This window comes from Poecilia formosa, unplaced genomic scaffold (genome assembly GCF_000485575.1).
Source record: "Poecilia formosa unplaced genomic scaffold, Poecilia_formosa-5.1.2 Scaffold477, whole genome shotgun sequence".
In the NCBI taxonomy this organism is placed as follows: domain Eukaryota; kingdom Metazoa; phylum Chordata; class Actinopteri; order Cyprinodontiformes; family Poeciliidae; genus Poecilia; species Poecilia formosa.
This window is the reverse complement of record NW_006800416.1, coordinates 19012-43980: the sequence shown is the minus strand read 5'-3', so window position 1 is coordinate 43980 and position 24969 is coordinate 19012. Positions and strand designations below refer to the sequence as shown.

Below are 24969 nucleotides of genomic sequence, written 5' to 3'. Positions count from 1 at the left end.
ATTTTTATTTTGAAACTTGTGTGTCTTTGTATTGAGCGAATAAAAACATCTGGCTTCAACTGTAAATTCTTCCAAACGTCAGATTTGCATTTTATTACAAAGCTGTAATAAAATCAAACACTTTCAAGGACGTTAAACAGAAATCAGGCAAACCTTGAAACACCTGATTCAAATCCGATTTTTCCTCAAAGATTTCAACACCTGGATGCATTTTTAGACGCGTCACATAAAGCTGAACGCGGCGCGACTCACCACCTCCTCCAGGGCGGCGCTGCGTCCAAACGAGCAGGTGAGGAGCGTGAGGCAGTTGATGAAGGAGGTGAAGAGCTCGCTGGGCAGCGCCGTCAAAATGCTCCGGGGGAACATGGTGATCAGGTTGGAGATGATGTTGGAGATGCCCACCGCCTCCGAATCCTCGATCTCGATCCTGAAGACACAGAAACGTCTCAAACTCAGACCTAAAACACACATTAGGAGCAACTGGTGGGTTTCATTCACCAATAAATGCCCGTCTTGTGCTTTTATTAGAGAAAGGAAAATTAAAATAAGCCGTCTTTATGTGGTTTAATGTTTCAAAAAAAAAAAAAAAAAAAAGGGTCTGCTTTGGTCAGAGGAAAAACAGACTTCAGAGCGAGGCTGAGCGCCAATCGTTTTCCAGTTCGCCCACTGGTGACAAAAGAAGACGAAGATATAAAAATCAACCTCTAAACTGAAACTGGCAGGCGGCCTGAACCCAGAGAATGTTCCCACCGCTGCATCCCACAATCTTATCTGTGCCTCAGTAAAAATAAAAAGTCAAACATGGAACACCGACTCTAAAGTTAACAGTGGTGCCGTTGGCAGCAAGAAGCTCCAGGCTTCAATTCCCAGAGTTTGCATGTTCTCCACGTGGGTTCTCACAGGTTCTCCCACAGTAAAAAACATGAACAACATGACTGCCAGGTCTCTCATAGAGTGTGTGTGTGTGTGTGTGTGTGTGTGTGATGGATGGATATCATGTTACAATGTTATTCCCTCATCAGAAACACACCTCGGGCGTTCCTTTGATTCTTTCATATTTGAGAAATCTTTTAATCTCCATGGCAACCATTCAGCTGTTATGAAAGCCTGGATGGACCTAGCCCCGCCTTTAAGCACGAAGCTCCTCCTCTGAGCTGTAGTTTCCAAGCTTCCCTCACAGAGCAGCCTTTCCCCACCTTTCCCCCGCTCGGCTCCTTCAGACTAGCCAGCAGCAATTAGCAAACCCCTGGTGGAGCTGAGCATCAGCTGAGCTCATTATAGGAGCTGCTTCTCAACACTGGTAAAAACGTTAAAGGGTTAATAGAGGAGCCATGTTGTGATGACTTCCTGAAGGCCGAGTTTCAGGAGGAGTAGGAGTTTTTAAAGAGACAGAGGCCCAATTTCAAGGAGTCACTTTAGGAAGTAAAATTTCTTTTGATATTTGATATATATAGCATTTCATAACAACTGAAGGTAACAGTTGTTTGTACTGTGAAATGTCACTATGTGCCTGGAAAATAGACAGTACTGGCCCTTTAAAGGTTTTGCATTTGATTAGCAGCATCTCTATAAGTGTAGGGAGGGAGGACGCGTTTAGTTTTCACTCATAATGCTTTCATTTGGGATTCACTTTACTGCAAAAATAACCAATAAGGGTAGAATCTGTTGCATTTTTCAACATCTGATTTAAGTTATTCTTTAAAACTGATTTATTTTTTTTTATGTTCTCATATACAAAAGAGGAAGGAGTGCTTTTTTTATTATTAATTTTTCTTGTTTAAACCGTGACAAACTGATCCAAGAGATTTTGATGAAAAACCTGCAGAAAAACAAGAAGATGAAGCGCCCGGTTCTGGTGCCGCTCCTCTTCCCGCTCTGTCTGAGTGAAAGAGCTACATTGTGTGAGGAGCCCAGCTAAACCCTATCAGATGGAGCTAAATTGCGTGCAGGACTGTTCAATCGCTGTGGATCGGCCGTCCCTCTCTGCATGGCTTTCCGATGAGGCAAGTGGAAAAAAGCTCCAAGAATAGGTGATTAAAGACATAGCAGTGGAGCGGGGAGGGGAGAGAGAGAGAGAGAGAGAGGAAGAGGAGAAAAAGACCCTTTTCTCAGCCGGTGTGTGAGGACGTTATTTATATCAAGCCAAGTAATTGTAGCCTCTTATTTTCAATGAAAAGACGACGTCAACATCTCTCACGCACCCAGACTTTATGGAAACAAATACGTCTAATTATCCCTTTTTCTTTTGTCACTTTTAGAAATCTTAATTGCTAAGAAATAAAATAGTTTTATTTTATTAAAAAGAACTAAAATAAGCAGGAAATAACTGTAAAAAAATAAATAAATAGATGAACTGATCTTGGTGCTTTAAAACGCTGCTCACATTCAGGACCTGCAGACTGACGATGCCATCAGCTCAGAGATGAGCTTCTGTTGTGGCTGAAATTTAAATCTAAAGGAGACGAAGCTCTGAAATACTCCGATTTACCGTCATTTAGGGCCGAGAGGCAGCAGGATGCAGGCGATAAAGTGGCTGAAAGCTGCAATGGCGGCATGACTTGCAAAAAAATAAATACTCAAGTGTGTAGAGCTAATATCTTTATACTTTAGATTCTTGAACAGCAAATAACTGGACCAGATATTAGGAAAAAAAACTTCAGTCACTGATTTTTTTTTTTTTTTAAATTTTCATCCATCCGCAATTTCGGTTTCGGCAGTTATACAACTAAGTTGCTTAGCTGTAGTTAGTTTCACCAGAACATCTCGATTCCCTCTCAACATTTTGTGCTGCATTAAACATTAAGCTTCACTAAAACACATTACTGCTACTTATAGCATATTTGGATGGTGCTTTTAGTTTTATAATTGGCTACATTTAATGAGTCCAAGCAGTTCTTTGCAATGCTGGTGTTGCGATGGTGGTAAACAGCAGATATTTCGTGACGTTCTCTCTCCATTTTAATTTTGAACAGTTATATTTTGTTTCTATTTTTACTAACCCTAGCAGATACTCGCAGTCCTCTCTGAGTGTTCAGAGGTAGAACCAGCCCTGAAGCGCATGAACAGGAGCTCCTGCCGTTGTTACGTTCTGGATGAAAACATGTCAGACTTTTGAAAGAGAACAGCTGCATTTCCATTACAGATTCGCGCAAAACTTTGTTGATATTCTGCTAAAGTCAAAAAAATAAATTTTCGCAATAACATGCCAAAATTTGGCATCCTCCTGCCACTTCCTGTTGTCGTTTTCACCAGTAGCAACACCACGTGATCACATGACTCGTGTTGTTATAAGTATTTCCATTGCAGTTTTACGGCGTACGGCTGAAAAACCACCTCATCCTAATGCAAACACAAAAAATGAGTTTTATCGAAACTGACACATTTCCATCCAGCCAATTTATTTTCCCAATTCCCTCTCGCTCAATTTTATGAAAGCAGAGATGGACTGCTGTCACCAGTTCTCAGCTTAATTGGTGACAGGCTGGACAAAAAATAATGCAAGCTTCCGATATGTAAGCTCTAACATATTTCAACATTTATCATTAAGAATTTAAAATGATTTTTCTCCCTCCAACCAACAAGGTCCAGACTCTCTCTGTGTGTTAATGCAGCTCCACATAACTGTCTCCTTGGTTGATATGCATGAAACTATCAGGTTTATCTACTTTGTTTCTACAGTTTCACATCACATGAGTCACATGATCAGCAACCAGATTTTACCACTGATGCAAACCACGAAGAAGACGACGACAGGAAGTAGTTGGAGGGTGACGGTGCGGCGTGTATTCTAAAGATTTATCAAAAACAAAATTATTCATGTGTGAATTTAGTTGCGTTTCTTATTCGATGGAAACACCACAATTGTGAAATTGTTTTTTTTTGTTTTGTTTTCTTTTCCAACATTAGCAGAACATCGACAAAGTTTTGTACAAAATTTGTTTTGGAAACTCAGCAACTGTTAGCATTTTCTGTTTCAAATAAAAGCAGCCATCTTGCATATGTAATCGTTTTATATTTGAGTAAATACAATAAAACTCCGCTATCTTTAATCACATTTTCTGTATAACAGTTCGACAAACAAACACTTTACTCAGAAAACACAGCAAAGTGTTTGCAAAGAGTTGGAGCTCCGTCATCGGTTCAGAGCTCCAGGCAAACCTGAGAGACAAGCCCCCTCGGTTTTATTACAGGCTCTGGCAGCTCGGTGTTCAATTAGAGGACAACCGGTGGATATAAAAACACACCATTATTTGCGCCGTGTTTAAAGGAAAGCAACTGTGGCTTTTTAATCCTGTTTTGTTTAAAAAAAAAAAAAAAAAAAAAAACAGCGGATGGAGGATAATAATTTGATCCACGACGGCATGGATGCGGTTTCAGACACATCTGGGAAGCATAAGCCAGTGGCTACGCTGCGTACTCAATTTGTTACCAAGCTGGAAGACGGGTTCCCATGATGCAATGAGGGGGCATTAAAACTGAGACTCAACAAGCAATTACTTCCTGTAAATAAAGCTGAAATGGTTCAACACACAGCGTCCTACTGTTGACGTTGGCCTCCGACGCTTGTTGAGTCTCCGAATTTAAACACGAAATGTGGAAGAAAAAAAAAAAAAAAATAAAATCCAGCACTTCTGCTCAGAGATAAGAAGTGAGGGTTGTGAGCGTCTTTAGCGTTCAAACCTTCCGAAAACAAACCGAGACAAACTGAGGAGCAACACAAAGCGGTAGCTGCAACCTTTATCTCTCAGGTTCTGAGCTGCCTTCAAGACTGAAGTAATTATTGAATAATGGCGTTCTGCAGCTCCCTAGCACTTTAATGTGATTGTTGAAGGTTTAATGGTGGAAAACAATAAAAGGAAGGCTATTAAGTTAAAATCATCAGGCATTAGAGAGAAAAGTTAATTCAGGGTTCAGCGGCTCAGGCAGGTTGCTGCAGCGGCGCCAGTCTTCACAGGGCGGCTGCTTTCACTTTCAGCTTTCAATTAGTCCCTGCAGGTCAGTCCTCAAGCTGCACCTGTCAGTGTTGTGGCTTTTGACGAGAAAAAAAGTGGACGACTTGTCAAAATGTCAGAGGAAATCATGAAAGTAATAAAAGTAAAAAATGAAGAAGGAAAAAAAAAAGAAAAAGCCAGGTGACGATTTGTTCAGGCTGGAGCTCTGTGATTACAGCAACAACACACACACACACACACACACGCGCACACACACACACACACACACACACACATACACACACGCACACCTGTGGCTTAAACTGAACTGATCTAAATCCAAGTATCTATCGAACATTTCGTATGAAAGTCAAAATAAAAAAAGTTCCCAAACTGTCATAAAGTGCCTCAACTTTAATCCCATATCAGCAACATTTTAGAAAAACCAAGGCAAAAGATTGACCAAAAATAATATTAATAAATTATTTAATAAAGAAAAAAATCCCAACTACATTTAAGATCAAAAATGCTAATATAAAATCAGACAGAGTGACAAGGCCAAGAAGCAGATCTAGTTCACGGGGCTCTTTCCAGGGAAGCGCGGACATTTTTTATTTTATAACATGTATCCTTTTTTTATATTGTCTTATTAAATGCAAAGGGTGTGTATATAACCTATGGTTTAACTGCATCAACTGGTTAAAGTAAACTAAATGCATTTTTTTTCGTCATTTAAAAAAAGAGAGAAACATTTAAACTCTGCTTGTTGTTGGTTTAGAAGGGCTTTGATAGTTCTGATAACAGAGAGCAAATTATTTTAGTCCATTACTGATCTCTAAGGCTGGGACATTAGTGCATTCAAGTCTTAAATTTTTAATGTAATTAATCTTTTTCTTTTAAACATACATAGGTTCCAGCAGGAACCTTTTCATTTAAGAGTTTCTAGTACGCCCGTAAATCTGACGCACAAGCGACATCCGCAAACAGCAGCGATGGATGACGAAGCTGCTTCTCTGGGCTAATTTCAGCTTCAAAAATCTGATTGGACGCTGGAAAAGACTATTATTGAACTAAATGTAGTTAGCTTATCAGCGAAGCTATTAAACTAGCATTTCAATGCTAAACATATAGCAGCTAGCACAGACGTCCCTAATGCTAATGTCCACGTTTCTAAAGGATTTTTTTCACATGAAAAATAACAGATGTTGTTGAACTCATATGTCTATTTTATTTATTTAATAATTTAGCCATAAAAAAACTTTCAATTTTTTATTGAGAATATTGCAACAGTTTTCATTAAAAAACAATTAAATACAGATCCAGCAATTAACCTGATTAAAAATCTTAACCGATTCCCACCGCCACTGGTTATAAAGGCTTGATGAAATCAACATGTTTGAAGCTTCAGCCACTGTCAAGGGGAGAATAAGATCCACCCAATACAGCAAAACGTTGCGGTGCGTCTCCTCAAAACCATAACACTGGGACTTTTATCAAGACAGATTTTAAACCGTCTGAGCAGCAAACTCTGCTCCAAACCATCAAGTAAAGCATGTAAGCTAATAATGTGGCTTCCATGTCAACAGCGACAGAAAGCTTCACACTCACCCGTTGATCATACTGAGCAGGCCCTCCACCAGGTGAGCCAGGTAGGACACCTGGGCGCTCTCGTCTGGGAAGATGGGCCCGTGCATGGAGGCCAGCTGGGCCAGGCACTGCAGGGAGTCCTGGGCCATGTCCGAGTCCTCCCGGATCTTCCTGTGAATCTGCAGGACAGACAGGCGTCTTTCTCAGACTGATCTCGTTCTTTATGGAAACAAAATGCATCTAATTATCCCTGCCATATGCAGACCAAATATAAAATATGATAATTTTTTAATATACAGAATGGAACTGGTTGGTCATGATACATTGTTTTTTCTTCGATAAATTGTCCCAGGAATTATTGTGATAAATGGTGATGTTGTTTTGCAACCATTTTAAAGTAATATATTGTTTTTCTCTCTCAAAGATCAATACATTTTCATTTTGCAAACTTATCAATGAAACTGGAAATAATGATTAAAAAAACAAAATGATATAAACAATAAATAAAAAACACACACAACCAAAACCACAGATAATATAGATTATGAAGTCTGTGAACAAAATTGGCATTCAATAAAAATATTATTCATCAGAATGGAAATTATTTTAATTATTTTCATTGATCTTGCGATTAATTCATTAAACCAAACGGCTTATTTCCAATCATTTACTGAGACTGCCAAATATTTCTTTGGTTATAAAACAAAACATTCTCCTCTCTGTATTTTGGTTTTCAGCAGCAAAATAATCTCAGTTCAAACCTTAGCAAAAAAAAAACCAACAACATGTCAAAAAGAGCTAAAAACAGGGATAAATGCTCATTTCAAACATCTCTGCTGAGGATAAATAACAGAGGCCAATAGATCTACTGCAGCGAAACTTTACAGCAAATCCAGCGTGGATCTCGAACCGGGCCGAGCAGCACCAGGACCATGTGAGAGAGGACAGAGTCCTGCTGACAGCTCTGCTACGCTTGAAACACACATCAACACCAGGCTGGGTGTTGATGAGTTTGATGCTTGTTCTTGTTTTAAAACGTTCAGATTCTAATTGCATTCCTGTTTTTGGCAAATGGTCCATTTCTTGCGGACATTTTGTTTTGACATATGAGACTTTAAACCTTTAGCCTTAATTTAAATGCTGAGCATTCTCCATTACATTAATGCTAAAATCGAAACAACAAACCGTTCTGTAATTTTTCATCTTATTTAACCACCTCAGTGAAGAAAATCAACAGATATGGCAGCAATTATAATAAAAACCAACATCATGCTTCACTTTTATCTAATTCGTTCTTTAACGCTCACTAGATTTTATGTGAGAGTTTATACAAAGATAAAATGCCTCAATGCAATCTGCTGGGTTTTCTTATCAACATATTAAGCTCATTTGAATAACGATCGGCGCTTAATGCACCGTTTGATAACCAAGATTAACTTTATGTACGTTTGAAGCGGAAAAGACTATTTTGGTAAAGTGCCTCAAGACGACATTTGTTGTGAATATTTGCTATATAAATAAACCAAATTGATTTTCACTAAAAGTGAGAAACGTGATAAATTTACAAAATTACAGCCCGACATTTATTGAGTGTGAAGAGGAAATGACGTGACCACTGCTCGCTACGTTTTTAGCTGCTGCTGAAAAGACTGTTAGAAAAAGAAGCTTAAAGGAAAAGATTTACTTTTTTCCCCCTTTTAACACAATTACAATTTTAAAAATGTAAAAAGCTCTTTGATTTTTAATTCCTAAACTCTTCTCCTTACTCTTTATGTAAAGGATCTAAAGGTGAGTGAGAGTTTTATTTAACGTGAATTGTGCTCTGATTATATTTCAACCTTGACGCCCGACGATATTTAGCTTCGCAAGGCAAACCTCCACAAGTAGAAAAAGCTGTAGTGGAGGTGAACCCGATCCAACCAAAGCTGAGCAGGATTAATACTCACTGGTGCAACAACAAAACAAAACAAACAAAAAAAAAAAACAACAAATATTCCAGCTACTCTGACTTCAGCGTGACTCTGTGGTCTCCAATCGATCACTTCGGATTGCCTCAATTAAACTCCTGAGCGGAAAAGATTCAAGTCCCGACGAGAGACGGAGGGAGAGAGAGAGACCGCCGCCTGACACGGTCTCATGGCATCGGGCGTCCGATCCTGGGATTGATCCGCGTCGAGCTGTCACACTCCGGCAGCGGGGGGAGAAGCTGGGGAGGGGACGAACGGCGCGCGGTGGGGGCAGCAGCAGCGCCGCGACGAGTCATCACAGCAACATGTGTTTCCACTGACGGCTCCGTGCAGATGTGCGGAGCTCCAGCGAAGCAGCCAGTTCTCTCCTTCCTTTTCTTCCCCCCCCTGCTTCTTCCTCCGCGTCCTGAACTGTCATCCTAATAAATCCAGAGTGGTTGCATCTTCAGCCGGTGCCTCGCACACAAAACCATCACTGGAGCACTCAAACTTTCAGCCTCCCAGTCTCTTTTTTTTTTTTGTTTTTTGCACCCCTTCTCCTCCTCTTCTCACTCAATCCCCTCCGGATTCTTTCCTGCTTCGTTCCCACACTCGTCCTCCCCCTCTCTCCGCTTTCAGATCTCCAGCTGTGCCGCCCTGTTGCCCACTTGGTAGCGAGCCACGCTGCTCGGATGCTAGCGTGATCTAGCCGCCACGCTGTAGCCTCCAGTGCCGCCGCTCTCTTCCAGAGCGTGAAGTCATCCTCTGGAAGAGCTCGGCAGGAGGAGGAGGAGACGAGGAAGGGGGGCACGTGGGGGTAAACTGGTGAGTAAGTGAGAAAGAAAGCAAGAGGGAGGAGTGGGAGAGCAGCACAAGGCCAACAGATTGAACAGAGCCAGCTCTGGAAAAGCAGCTGCTTCAGCGAACGAGCCATACCACGCCAGTAATGTCAGTCGCCTTGAGTTTGCCTATAGTTAGACACGCTGAATGCTGCGCCGGTATTTCTGCCTGCGCTGAGCGGGACGGAAGGAAGAATTAGGAATATATCAGTATGAACGAAAATAAAAAGAGTTCTACACACAGGAGTCTTTCAGTTCGGTTTGGTTTCGGCAGTAGAGATGCACCGATCCAAAATTATCTGCATCAATCCTGATATTGAAAAAAATAATAATCTAGATTGTGTATCGGCGACGATGTGCCTGATCCATAAGGGCAGATCTATTCAGTCTAATTCTGAATTTTAAGCTCTGCTTTCTTATTTATTTTCCATTATATGTAGAATTCCTAATTGCACTTTCTGAACCATTTGAAAGAAAGTTTGTTGCAGAATTAAATTCTGTAACAAACAGAAAACATAGGTTGACCAGGAAAGTCAACCTATTGTTTTTGTCAGTTTCACTTTCTATATCATTTATTTTACATTGGCTGTTATCCTCCTAATTGCACCGACTGGACAAATGAAAGCTTTTACATGTTTGACCAAAGTTATTTATGTGTGCCGTACTGGTGCAGAGTTATCAAATAAATGTGTAATTCTGTACATTTATGTCTGTGTTTAAAAAAATAAATAAATGTCTTAAGTCAATTCAGCAAAGTTTTCCTGTATCGGATCAGTTGCCAGCCGATACTAAACCTCAGATATCGGTATCGGAAGTGAAACAAAATGGATCGGTGCGTCCCTGCGCAGTACAGAAGTTTTAAGCTGTGCTTCCATTACAAATGTGTGAAAAAAAACTTTTCCATATTCTACTAATGCCTACTAAACTTGGAAAAATGAGGGGTGAAAGGTCAACTTTACTCTTCTGTTTTCAGTAAAGGAAGTAGCGGCTACAGCTAAATGTTACAATATTGTCCAGCTCCGGCTGGACAATATTCTGTACAAAATTAAAGTTTACTGGTCTCTGACAGAGCAACTTGCATTATTATGCTATCATCAATATATTATTTGAAAATGGTCTCCATATTACAGTTTATCGCAATAATTACTGGGACGATTTATTATCCAGCAAACTTTGTTATTGTTGCAGGCCTACATATAATCTTAAGATAGTTTTTGTAGCTTTGGAGAATACAACTTAAATCAAAGTTGCCTGAGCATTTTACATGCTTTGAATTATTGTATTGCAACAAGACAAAAACATAATGATGTAATTCTTTAGATTCAAACTAGGGATGCAAGTTATCAGATAATGAGTTAATCTAGAGTTGACTGATCTCAACAAGTTCATTAATGCAAAACATAATGAGCTTGTTTGTGTTTGTTTCTAAACAGAACCGCATAAAGTGCATTTTGCATCCCATTCTGGTAAGGCCCCACCACCTTTATTTCTGTATCAACCGGCTCCGCTTAAGGATGACTATCAGGGCCCTCTTCTAGATGGCAGCCAATCTACAACACTAAAAGAAGGTCTAAGTGGACGTTATTAGTTAATTGATTGGAGCAAATTTTAATCTAATAAGTCATTAAGAAATAATCAACAATCGTAAGTCGATTAATTGCTTGCATACCTAATTAAAATTACACAGGAGTAATGCGGACAACTGACTTAATTAGTTAATCTTAAATCAATTTAAGGTTAAGAAATTGGGGAGAAACTAACAATTATGAGTCAAAGGGGCTTTATGGCTCTCATCTAGAAAATGAGAACAAACTCAGCTGAGGTCTACTCCAAACCTCCTTTGCTTCAGTGATGGTGATAAACTCCAGCATCATGAGGAAGAATCTAAAATTAGAACGGTGATGCTACAAGAAATTGGCATCTGAATTGACTCCAATTCAAATGAGACATTGAAATGCAAAAACTGGCAATACTAAGAACTCTCCAGTATAAATAACGGTTAAAATAATGATAACCCCGCCGAGGAAATGGGACTGAAAAAAATAAAGAGAAAAAGATATTACGCAGTAAGGTAGATAAAAAGGAGGGCTGACAAAGGAAAATAAAAAGCAAAAGAGAGCGAAAGAGAGCCGGTGCCAGTGATATTTATAGCAGACAAAGCCTGGTGTCTGTTACCACAGGGGGGCTAAGAGGCTCGTCTTTCTGTCCTTTTTTAAAATCAACACCGCGCTTCCAACTTATTGTCTTTCCCACCATCCGCCTCCCCCTCAGATTATGTTACCGTGTGCCTGCAGGGCTCTGCTGCAGCCTCATCTCTGCGCTGATTGGGTTTGTTTGAGTAAACACGTACAACACCAGCCTCAGTTTCTCTGCCTTTGTGGGGACAAGTGCATGCCAAGCCTATAAAGAGCAGCAATTTTCATTCTTCTTGCTGCCTAAATTAATCCGACATAATGTTTTATATGGTACAGCCTGTGATGGGCAGATCTGAGATCATTATCAAACCAAAAACAAAACAATGTGTTTTCTGAAGGGAGAGTGAATAGGAGGAAAGACTCCAAATATTTAAGGGTTGTTTGTTTTATTTTGTGTGCGTTTTGTTTTTGTTTACTTCAGCCCACATTTTGTTGGTCGGACCAATTTTAGTGTTCACTAAAAACACTTTTAATTGAACAGGGAATTAAAGAATAATTTAAATGCATATGACATCATGCAGTGTGCTGGTTCATTTATCGTTTTATTGTCGATGGATTGTGTCGCATCCACATTTTTTCTTCCCTCCCTAAAACTGCTGCTCTCCCACTCAGGAATAAAAACATGTTGTCGAAGCATTGATTGTAAGATTTAGTGTGAATATCTTTTGTTATCTCGTTTCTTCGTCCCCCTCCCCTTATTTATTTTTTTGTTGTGGTGCTGACGGTCTGTGTTGAAAAGCAGCTAGCATTTATTCTGAAGGAAAAATAAACGCCTGCTTACTTTCCCATCTCCAACGGACCGTTTGTCCCGTAAACACTCTGCCGCTCACAATCACATCCACCGTTCTCCTCCCCTCCATCGTTTCTCTTCGGCTTCCTCTCATTTTCTTTTGATTTGATTCATTGTTTTGTTCCACATTTAGCCCTATTCACATTCTCGTCTGTACCTCGGCTCGTTTTCTTAGTGGACAGGATGATAATTGTGAGGCTGTGAGTATCTCTTCAGCTGGACAGACTGCACTGTTGCTTAAATGCATTTCCAGAAAGTATGTTTTTTGTATTCTGTCTGACAACATGGATGTGAGCTACAGGGTCTGGATAACACAATCGATAACAATCTCACGCCGGTATTAGCTTACTGACTTCAGGATTTACTGCTGCTCCCGTCACGAAACGCACAGATTAGCCAGAAAGCGTTTTCCCCTCATGCTTAACCCTGGAAATAAAAGCGAATTTCAAATCCATTACATACCCAGTTTTTGATTCTTTTGCTGCTGACAACACTGTTGCCATAGCGACCTAGAAAATACACCAGATGTTTATAACGGTGCTGCTAGATTTAAAAATTTAAAGTTCAGTGCAGAGTCATCGTGTTTGGATCAGGTTCGGTTGCTGCATCCCAGGTGCACAAAGGAGCGTCACAGGAGGTCCTTCCTCCCAGCAGCTGTTGGGCTCTATAACAGGGGAGTCCAAAGTGTGGCCCGGAGGCCCCTGAGTGCCAGTCAGCAATGCTAAAAATTTGGTTAAAAAAAACAAACAAACAAAGCAAACAAAAACAAACAAAAAAAAAACAGAATCTCCACATTTTTATGGGTCACAGATTGTTTTGATTTTGTTCTAATAAGGCAACAGTCTGAATCCCTTTTTATATTTAGCATCTTTAATTATGTACAAATTTCATACAATTTTTGCTTTGCGCAGGTAAAAAAGAAATTAACTGTAATTTATTAATATATTTTGTAATTTAAATTTGCCAGGGCAAAAAGTTTGGACATCACTGCTCCCACGAAAACCAATGAGTGTTTACATCCGTTAGTTTTTATTTTTTTTAAATTAATTTTAAATAACATTCCTGATGGTACCGAGCATCTGTTTTTCTGTACCGCTTTCATTTTTCATACACTGCAAATAGTCTGTTGTCAAATGTAGACCACGTACATTAAACATCCTACTCAACTGCACATCCCTTGGATCGGAGTACGCAGAGTTTCTGATGACCGCACAGTTATGTTTTACAATCACAAAAGTGCTAAAGTGGCAATAAAATACTCCATTTCGCCCTTATTCCCATACTGTTAGCAGAGGGTTTAGAAGTGCTGCTGATTCATGTCAGGAGTCGTAATATAACGGTCGCACCGCATGTAAAAACTTTACAGCATCGCAAATAGCATTCATAAATCCAGACACTAATAGGTGACACTAAAACGATGAAAGGCATTCAAACAGGAAAGCTGCCTTCAAACGTACAGGGACTGTAAAAATTACTAAGGATAAAATAGACTGTGCTCTCTCACTGCTTTGGCATGAATGTGAGTTTCACCTCATCCTCGAGCGCGACCCATAAAAAGAAAAGTCCCTAAATCTGCATTCTTCAAATTAAACAAAATTTGGTGTCAACGGTTTGTGCAGCAAATTGTTTTTGTTTGTGCTGCTATCATTTTGAAGATACTGATGAATGTTTCCAGAGGTCATCAAAGGTCAACCAGCCGGTCCACATTTACAAAATCAAATGAGTTATGGCGTCAGTCTATTGTGCAGTAGTTATGTTCACCAGAGATCAACCTGTCATTAACAAAATACCCCCCAAAAAATGTATCGATTAAACTGTACTGGATTATGCCTCTAGAAGTTTTGTAAAACAGCTGATTGACATCAAATCTGCTTAATCTTTGTAAATGTCGGGGGGTCAGAGGGGATGTTTGATCTTTGATGACCTCTGGAAACATCCGTCTTTAAAATCAGAGCGGCACAAAGGTTTGACACCAATTTCCTTCATGCTGCCGCTGGGATCTCGCATTGCACGGCAAAGACAACAACTTGCTCGGTGGCAGCTGAAACACAAAACACTTTCAACGCTTTCCTCGTTGCTCCATTGAAGGAAACAGAGGTGGTGATCATTAAACCTTAGTGATCATGATAAACAGCGATGGGGACGCTGGAGAGCTGCACGAAACAGTCCACTGGTTCTCGTTAGCTTGCTACAAGACAGCGGAGGAGCAGAGGAGGCGCATAATGAAGGCTGACAGGCGTCCGTCCACTGAGGGGGAGAGACGGGACGAGTGTGTTATGCTAAGGTTACTGGGGTTGTTAACAGGGGCCCCTAATCCTGGGGCTGGGCTGTAATCTTGCCACTGGTCGGCAATGGACTTCGACCCTGATGGCACGTGCGTCTGAGGACCCCCTCAACACACACTTACCCGGGTCACACACCCCCCTTCACCACCACACACACAGCTGAGGAGACACGGCAGCTGAGACAGCAAAGGACGCCATTAAACACAACACACACACACACACACACACACACCCAAACCGGCAGACGTAAAAAATGCACCCCAACACAATGATGCTGAAGGTACAACACACACACACACACACAGGCAGCTGATGGCGCGGCGACGGCCTAACAACAACAAACAGTTGAGCTACTAGAAATACCACAGCGAGAGCTGAAACCGAAGGCCTGGAAACTGAAACCAACACAAAACACGTCCTGCAGATTCCAGCAGCACAAAGAACCGACAGAAAAATGACAAACATTTTTATTCGCAGGGGGACGACGGGGACGATCGAGCTTTCCGTACGGCGGAGACGTCGCTGTCGTCTGATTCCTCGCTACAAGTCGTGAAATGACCCTCCAGGAGATCCTGAGCTGTGACTGAATACATCTAGATGCATCCAGACCGTCAGCAGCTACGTTTCCATTAAAACCCACCATTAAGAAAGAAACTCAACGTGAATAAAGTTTGTTCCCACTGTGAGTCATAAAAAAAAAAAACACGCAGCGTCATCATCCTCCGACCACTTCCTGTCGCTTCTTTGTCTTCTCTGCCAGTAGCAAGGTCCGGTTGTTGATCACGTAACTCGTGGGAGGCGAAAAAAGCGTCTCCATTACGGTTTTACGAAATACACTAACTTCAATAAAACTGTGTAAAATGTACGTCTTATTCATTCAGAGCAGCTTTATAATGTTCAATGACATGTTCGACTTTTAAAAATAAATCTTTAAAATCGAAAATGACCTGCTGATATCTTCAGATCGCACTAAGAAGCAGAGAACAGTAAAGGTGGACAAAACTACTGATTTGTTTAATATTGAGATAAATATTAATTGATATGAAAAAGACCGAAAAAGAATAAAACAGACCAACTTTGCTTAAACACTTTCGGCCTTCCTGTTATCTTCTAAAAGTCTAACTCTCCTGCACTCTGGATAAAGCGATCTCTTGTTTTTATGTGGATGTCGGCCGATTCTGGTTAGTTGATTTCTTGGAGTAAATCTAATTATTAGGTGGATTGTTCCTCCTTTTCTGGGATCAAATCTAAGGCTGAAACGATTAATCAAATTAATCAAATTAATCGAATTATCTTGATTAATTGATTATTGAATTGCCAACACATGTATTAATTGATTAATCGTTAACTGGAGCATACAGACTCCAAAAAGGCCACTTGCTGAAACAATAACACTGAGAACTAATTAAGCCAGATTGTACAAATAAAACACTAAAGATAAAAACCTGCTAAAAGAAAATCTCACATGAAGCTCCTTTTGCTATCCAGTTATTAATTAGTAATTGATATTGGTGCATTGATGTGTTGAGCAGAAAGAGCTGAGCTTTTCACATGTTGACAGTAGAAGTGTTTTAGCTGCAGATCCGTCCATTTCTACAAATCTGTCAGCTACAGGAATGCCGTTATTGCATTTAGGCAATAAAATGTTTATTTTCTTTTTAAAACCAAATTGTATATTTGCATCTTTTAAAGTATTTCTAATATTGTATAAAAAAGGCTTAAGCAATTAAATGAAAACTCTGCAGAATTTGACCTTTTTTTTTTTCTGATTAATCGATTATTAAAATAATCGTTAGTTGTCACCAGGGTTATATAAAAGGTTTTGGGTTTTTGATTATAGTTTGGCTTTATTTCATTGTGACTTTATTCATCTAACTCAGTTTTTAGAGTGTGTTTGCTTATTTTAGCTACATATTAGTTAAATACTGATTAGTTTCAGTTTAATTTTTAGTAGTTTTAGTTTTTTCATACTTTGGTCAATTTTCAGGTGCAAAATTCAAAAAGTCAAAGTCTTGTGTTGCAATTATGTATAGATCAATTAGGTAATGAATAGTAACTGAAAATACCATTTTCAAAACTGTATTTAATTTTTGATGAACTGGTGTTTTTTCCTAACTTTGCTGTCGCTATGGTAATTTGCCAGTAGCTGACGTAAACTGCTGGTATGTAGGGGGAAAAAATCTATTTTACATCAGTTTGAAAGATTAATAAATGGATTCATAAACATGAAAACGAAGGATTTTATATCTATAATTTCAGTATATTTTAGTTAGCTTCATAAACGCACAATATAGTCATAGTTTTTATTTATTTCAGCTAACAAAAATGTTTTTCCATTTCCGTTTTTGCTAGTTTTGGTCAACTACGATGCGCTTGGTAGAAAATCCCATCATGTTGAATGAAAACCACAGTGAGAATCTATTGCACCTTCTGCTAATTTATCCGATTTTGGTGAGATGTACACAGCGTCGTCCTCAAACTATTCTGTTAACCAAGATAAGACCTGAAAGAAGGAGAAGAAGGAAAAAAAGAAGTAGTGTATGCCTGGAGGGCATTCAGAGGAGGAGCACTATCTGGCGATGGGCAGCTGGAAGTTTTGGACGGATGCTTAATGGAAGAGGAGCTGACCAGTTTGTTCCACTCTTCTATCCCACAGCGAGCGCTTGGCCAGCGTGGGCCGCCTCTTTGAAGGCGCTGCACTAAAATACACATTTGCTTCACCGGGCGGTCTCCTGAACGGTAACGCAGTAACACGAGCCCGCTGCAAAGCACCTATAAATCTGCTTAATGGTGCATTCAGGAAAGCCACAGAAGAAGAACAAACTTAGAAAGCCCCACCGGGGGGGAAGGTTAAACCAGGACTCGCAGCCCGACATGAAGTAAACAAACCACTCCGGAGAGGTCCGCAGAGAAATACGCCAGTACTTTAATGGAAATGTGGAGAAAATGTTCCAAATTTAGCAGGAAAAACACAATTTTATATTTTTTTTATAACAGTGTAAAAAAAAAAGAAGAAAATCGAGTAACATTTCAGGAAGATGTAGGAGTCAGTAATGCCTTAAGCTTGATAAAAAAAAGTGCTAGTTCCACTGGCAGATTATTAACAAAACATTTTTCCTCAACCTAAAAGCATAACTGATACTTTTAGATCAATATTAATGAATTATTGACTTAAAACAGGTGAATAAATCTTGCTGAAAAGTTACTTTTAAGTTAGTTTTGTCTTGTGTGACGTGCACTAAGATATTTGGAAGCAGAGGCGAGAGACAAGAATGAAAGCTTCTAGGTGCAACAAGTATGTGATGACCCAAACGGGTAAATGAAAAGCCCGTCCAGGACTGTGGGGATACTCACAGAGAAGAAGAGGTCCATGACGCGGGTGTCCAGCAGCGCCTCCCTCCAGGACTCCGTAGGCTTCAGCGTGACGTTCTGCGTGGCCTCGAACATGGCGATGTAGTGGCGCCCCAGTGGTCCGCCGCCGGTTAAGGCCGACAACAGCAACAAAAAACGGAGGAGGAGGAGGAGAAGAAGAATATAGGAGGAGAAAGAGGAGCACAGGGAAAGCAGCGGCTCCGTCTCAGTGGTTAGGTCTGGTTTGTGGGAGAATCCTCTTGATACTCGTTCTTCCTCTCATTAACCCCGTCAATCTCTTTCTCACAATAAGAGTCGGGTTTTCTCAGCCTCCCCTCCTGATCTGCTCCATGTCGTCTTCCTTTCTTCCTCGGCTCTTTATTTGCTCAAGCTTGTACCCGCGCAGTTAAAGCGGGTCCTTCTTTCTCACCCTCCTGTGTTTTCCCTGACTTTTCCAGTCTATGACACCCCCCCCTCTCGCTCGCTCTGACAGCCTCTTCGCTCCTTGTCCTCTCGCTCAACCCCTTCCCTTCCTCCCGGCCCTCCCTGCTTGTGCTCTCGCTTTTCTCTCCTCTGTTTCCTTAAGATCTGAGACTCCGCTCCTCTGGGAGAAATGCCCGAGGCTCCTTCCTTACTGTTCTCTCTCTCTCTCTCTCTCTCTCTCCTCGGCCAATCGCCGGGGCTTTCCGACTGACCACTTTCCAAGATGAAATCCGTGCAGTTTTTTTTCCCCATCACTTAAAGAAAAAACCCAAAAACGTCTCAGTTAATCGCCCATTCTCCAACTTGAACTATTTAACCTAAAAACTCGATGTGGGTTGTGTCAGCCCGTCGCCACAACACAGACGCAGTGTGCTCATTTAAACCGTTTATACATCCACTACCGGCCGATTCTTGAACCCACAATCTGTAACTACACAACCGCAACAATTCCTGTTGTTGTTCGAACGTCTAAAAAAAAAAAACACACTCCCATAACAAGCTTTTCAAAGCTCATCGAAGCACATCTTCTTTAAAGCTACAGTTTCTCACCAGCATGAATGCAGTTCACACACCCACAGTACTCCACACACAAAGGAGACGTCTTGCCTCTTGTTATTACACCAACAAAACAAAAACGTCCACATGAAAGGGCCCGATGCAGACGCCTCCTTGTATTTATTCATCTACAGCCTATTTTTCAAGTGAAAGAATAATAAATTTGGGGTAAATAAGTTGATTAATGTGTGTATGAAGGCACGCACAAGACATTACTAAGTCATATTTAAGTTATTAAGGCAGGATTTCTCCCCGTATACTATAAGCCTGGCGGGCCACCAGGCTTTACTTGTGCCCCCACCAGGCTTAGCACTGCTTATTTTTTAAAAATCTTTTTAAAATGTTTGCATTTTAAGACTGTTGGTGTTCAGATATTAATTTTCCAATCACACATAAATATCAAGTGATATTTTCAAATTTCCTGTCAACTTTACACACTTTTTAGTTCAAAAACACGACAAGCAGCTGGATGAATGACTGCCAAAGCATTCATCCAGCTTGCTAACTTGCTAAGTTTGGCATCCAACCACCAAACTTAGCAAGTTTTCATACATGCTAAATTATTTCATACTTCTGTGCCTCATTACTGCACATCAGGTTATTTTTACTAGGGAGTGACGTATTCTAATGACTTACTAAGACTGTTTAAAAACAACAACAAAAAAAAGCTCAGATCTAATACATTTTAAGATTACAGATAGGATTTTACACTGTTGGGTCAATCATTTCCAATAAACGATGACCCTTAACGATCCCTAATCAAACCAGACTGAACACTTACCAAGCAGATACTGGAGGCAGTAGACCAGGGGTCACCAACCCCAGTCCTCGAGATCTACTGTCCTGCAGGTTTTAGACGCATTAAACACTCCAACACACCTGAATCACCTCCTTAAGATGCCCTCAAGTTTTGACAAAGGCCTGGTAAAGAGTCACTTATCTCATCTAGTCGGAGATCAAGGCACTAGGGAGTCCAAATGACAGACAATTACTTTAACTGAGCTGTAAAGGCTAAACAAAGTGACGTGTGGTTGGTACAAACCCTGCAACAGCCGAGGAAAGCTCATAAAATGGACAAAGCAGGAATGTGATGTAAAGGCCTGTGCAAATTCTTTACAGTCTATTTGACACACTTTGTTTTAAATCTATAACATAGCCCACCAGAGATTAAACCACCCAGTAAACTAATACAGCACTCAACCACAAAAAACATCCAATTATAATAATCTATTATAATGACTTATTTTATTTTATCATCACTTTTAAGACAAAATCCTTTAGTAACTACCTAAAAGGTTTCAGTTTTAATGGGATGCAACAGTAGCTGTAGTGTAAAACATTTATTATTATCCACTTTCCACAGTGCCTCACTTTGATTGGCTTCACCCATCCAGATGCACTTTCAAACAGCTACAAACATAAATCCAATTATTACTTTGAGCTTATATTTCTGTTTAGATTTCCACATCAATATAAACTGATTTTTATTTTGTTTTTTTTATCTAATTTCCGTCATGTCAGCCGGCATCGCTGCACCGCGGCTCAGTGACGGCACAAGCCGGAAACTTCCACAGGAATGTTTGATCAAAGCCAAACGGCGGCAGAGGCCGGCAAGGTCACGCATTCCTCCAACGCCAGTCCGGTCCCTCCCCGGCGCACACGCCCCACAACGACACCGCATGCCGCACTTTGGGCACAAAAGTTGCCACCTGTTTAAGGTTCTGAAGGACTCTTTAAAAATAGAGAGTATGTGGCAGACGATCACAAGCTAAATACTTCTAAAGAGAGGAGTAGCTGAACGCGTTTTCACACCTGATAGTCCCGTGAAACTCAGTTTGGTTAGAGACCAAAATTGCATCGTTTGTTACATTTTCAGATTTTGCGGTTTGCTGTTACACTGCAGTGTGTTAAAAAAAAAAAAACATTTAATAAACCTGTTCCCCTCCTCAGCTGTAGGGGCGCTGCAACAAAACCTACTCTAGGAAACACCACAAAAAAACTTTCTTTTTTGCAAAATGTAAAAAATGGAGCAGTGCCAGATTTTAGTGGTTGTAGGATTTCTCTTTTGCTTTGGTAAAAGACCAAGAATAATTTCTCCCGCTAACGTTAGACCCCATGGTTTGGTTTGGTTGTATTTATGCAGAACATCCTGCGATACATTCCACTTCCTGCTTTTTAAGAGAGTCTGACTGCACGTTCACACCTCCCCAAACGAACCAGACTTTTCAGTCAAACGAGCAAAATGTGTTCATGTGTCGGATCCTAAATACAGCTGAGAATCAAACATGCTGTATAAACCAAAATTTCCTTTTATTCCACTGCTATGTGGTCCTTTTTTTGGCCTATAAAAAGAAACGCCAACAAAATATCTATTGGTACATTCACACCAAACGCGTTTTGAGCGTCAAGCGTGTCTGTTTTACATTCAAAGTCTAAGTGGAGGCGCGTCGAGGGCGCATCGGACGAGTCAAAATCACTCTAAATGTTTTCTATTGCCGGCCTATTTGACGCTCCCAACACTTCAAATCACGCCGCGCTAAACACTCAAAACGTGCCGCGAAGGAAGGTCCGCCTACCTTTCTATGCAAATACATCTATCCAGTTGAAATACGGCACAAGCTATTGCTAATATTTGCATTAACTGAATGGAACTGAAGTTCTGAATGTTTAGTTCCCAACCCAATCAGAACCAGAAAAAGGAACCGGTCTGTGTGTGTTTGTCATTCCAACACGATGAGTAATGAACCCGGAGTGACGACGACATGTGGCTGTGGTTTGTGGGTTTTTAAAAGACATCACCTGCTACTATCTCGACCACTCCAGCAGGCTCCAGAATATCTAATGTGACACGTCAATTTTCCACTCCAAAGACGAGACGTAATGACAGACTGTCAGAGACAGAGAGAGAGAGAAACTCAGCCCTGTTAACCACCAACCACAAGTTTCAATCAAATGCGAGTGAAAAAGCCCACACAGTGAAAGTTCCCACAAAGAGTTGTCGAGTCTGCGATCACAGAGATGTGTAAACATAAAAGTTAATTCCTCAGCCATCAACGGTACGTTGGAGAACGCTCAACCGTGACACAGATTTTATCGTCCATTTCTGCCCTTGCGGGTTCAGCGGGACGCTAGAGGGTCGACCAGGTGCGACCTGCAAGGTGCCAACAACAACTGGACAATTCTCAAACAGGTGCCGGCACAAACGAACGACAGAAAGAAAACAAATTAAAGCGCAAGAAAGAAATGTGATGCGGAAAGATTTGCTTAATAATGCATCAACGCCTTGGAATCATGACGATGCAAAAAGTAATGGACTGGATCAAATTTAAAAAGCCTTTTTGTTCAAATTTTCCTAAATGTGTACGTCAATTTGACGGAATGAAATCAGGGATTTCCCCAAGCAATTTGTCTTTTCAGCATGTACAATGAAGTTCACAATGGCTGCGTTTCCATTAACCATAAATTTGCTAAACTGAATTTATGTGGAAACACGCCAATTAAAGACAAAAAAAAAGAAACGTTTTCTGATTGAAAGGTTTTGCGCTGAGATGCGTATTGAAATAAATGTATTTTGCAAAACTTCAACGGATACGTTTTTTTTTTTTTTTGCTCTAGTGGCCTTTATTTGATAGTTAATTGACAGGAAGGTGGGTAATGAGAGACGGGGGAAGACATGAAGCAAGGGTCGCCAAGGCCGGGAATCGAGCCTGCGGCAGCGAGGACTGGGGCCTCCATATGTGGGTTGTGCTTAACCCCTGTGCCACCACAGCAGACCCCCAATGGATATCAGAGATAAAGACATTTTATGTTATTGATCAGGAATTATTTTGTCAGGAAACAGCATGCGGCGTGAGATCCTATTTTTGTTCACCTGCATCACGACGAGATTAGATAAACTGCTTCATTTTCTCTCCAGATTTAACACAACACACCAAAAACTTTCAGCTGTTGCACAAAAACCGTATCAATCAACCAGACAGCATTTTGTGACGGTTTTAAATAGCCAACATCCTGCTGATCCTGGTAATCTCAACATTTTGCAAGCCTGAACAACCTTCACGCTCAAGGATTGGTGGATTAGCGGGCTTCTCTTCCATCCCCTATTCATTATGTCCGATCAGCGCAGAGGAGGGTCCCGCTGCACGGTGGTGGTGGTGGGGTGGGGGGTTGGAGCGGCTGCCAGTGGCCATGCAAAGACCGCAGCGCTATGCTACGGCGCGTGGTGGGGTTTAAGTGATATATCCTGCCACAAGACCGCCCTGCAGCCTCGCCATGTGGAATAACAGTCCAGGAATACCTCCTCTGTGACCTGTTCCCCCCACTGGTGAGCCCCTCCCGTCTGCTTAGGCAGAATCATTAATTCAGCTTCCAATGGGGGGAAACCAATAATAAAGTAATTACACACTGGTTTTTCATGCCAGTTTTTTTTTCTTCCCCTTGGAATCCAAGAGGAGAAATCCATGTAATGCAGTAAGATGAGCCGAATACTTTCTCCGTATCGCAAATCCCTTATAAACTGCACGCTGTCGTAATTTAAAAAGATTCCATCTGTGCCTTCTTTCAATGAGAGAACGGATGAGCGGCCTGCACATCCATCAGCTTTCCCCATCAGCTGTTTGCTCCGTCCCGCTGTTGTTTAGATGGCGGTCGCTTAGGATTCTTCATGGTGGGTCAGGGCCAAGGCAAACAGTCAGCATCAGATTACATATACCCTAATCCTAACCCTAACCCTGCGGCCACAATGCCCAGAGCGCGATCTGAAGAGAGCTGATGTGAAAACCGAGACCACTCCCACACCGCCGTCCATTCGACACGAGCCCACACTGCAAAAAACACTAAATCTTAGAAAAATGCCATTTTTGGATTTGTTTCCAGTGCAAATTTCATGGTTGAAATAAGACAAAGCAAGGAACATTTCAGTAAGCTTGTTTTCAGTCTATATCGATAAAAAGTATTAGTTTTCCTAACAGATTATCTCACTTAAAACATGGGATTAATGAAATAATCCACCGGTAGATATATTAAGGAATAATTGACTTAAAGCATGCAGCTATATCTTGCTCAAAAGTTACTTGTGAGTTAGTTTTGTCTAATTTCTAGTGCTGTATGACATTTGCACTAGAAACACTTTGGTAAGATTGTGTTTTTCCAGCGTATCTCCTGATTGGAGGCTTGTTTTTGTTGCTACACCATCCATGAAATTCTCTGGGTTCATTTAGGGAAGAAATAAAGAGATGGCAGTCAAGCAGCAGAAACTGAGGTACCGTTACTTTAGAGAGAGAGAAAAAGTTTTGCTCTAGTTTTAAACACTGGTTTATCTTGCAGTTTTCCAGTCTTTTCAGTTTTACAAACATTTCTTGCGGTAATCTGGTTTTGTGATTGAAATGCGCCAAACAAAACATGAAAAACTGCTGGAAAAAATGACGCAAAACAAAAACAAAACACCAAAGGAGAAAACAAAAGAAATACTCAGTTTATATCTGCTTGTGCCTGTAGAACTAAATTTAATTTGACGCAAACAAGGAAAAAAAAAAAAAACAGGTTATGTGGATTCACAGCAGATCAGAAGGGCTCTGTATTTTTGCAGCAGCTTTTTAAGATTAGCTTGACAGACTCTGGTCTACATATGTCTACATACAGATTTGTCCTCAAGTGTCTTTAGCAGACAAGACTTTGCTGTAATGGTTTTGGTCTTTAGTTCCCTCACTGTCTGAATGTCTTTTGCAGCTTTCCCTTAGACTTTGTTTGAATCTCGATTCATTTTCAGTAACGATGCACCGCTTGCATTTTTCTGGCCGATCGCGATCTTTAAAAAGCCCAACATGCTGATTTCGATTTTGGTCGGTACTGATTTTTTTTTTTTGGTTGCCTGAAAAGTCACTAAATATAGAGACAAAGTTGCTAAGTTGGTACATGTGAACAGGTGGGGGTGTTAGTTTCATGGGGAACAAAATGGGACAGAGGCTGATTTTCAGACCTTAGCAAACTCCCAAAATTAATAAAATCT

At 40.7% G+C, this 24969-nt stretch overlaps 1 protein-coding gene across 1 annotated transcript in view; it reads right to left on the bottom strand.

Moving 5' to 3' along the window:
• The window catches only part of xpo4 (exportin 4), a 50517-nt gene that overhangs the window by 14053 nt on the left and 11495 nt on the right, over positions 1-24969 (bottom strand). Inside the window, exons 7-9 of the mRNA XM_007578390.2 lie at positions 17928-18040; positions 6540-6697; positions 253-427 (exon numbers count right to left, since the gene is read on the bottom strand). Of these exons, the coding sequence (XP_007578452.1) occupies positions 253-427; positions 6540-6697; positions 17928-18040 (446 nt within the window). The remainder of the gene's footprint in view (positions 1-252; positions 428-6539; positions 6698-17927; positions 18041-24969) is intronic.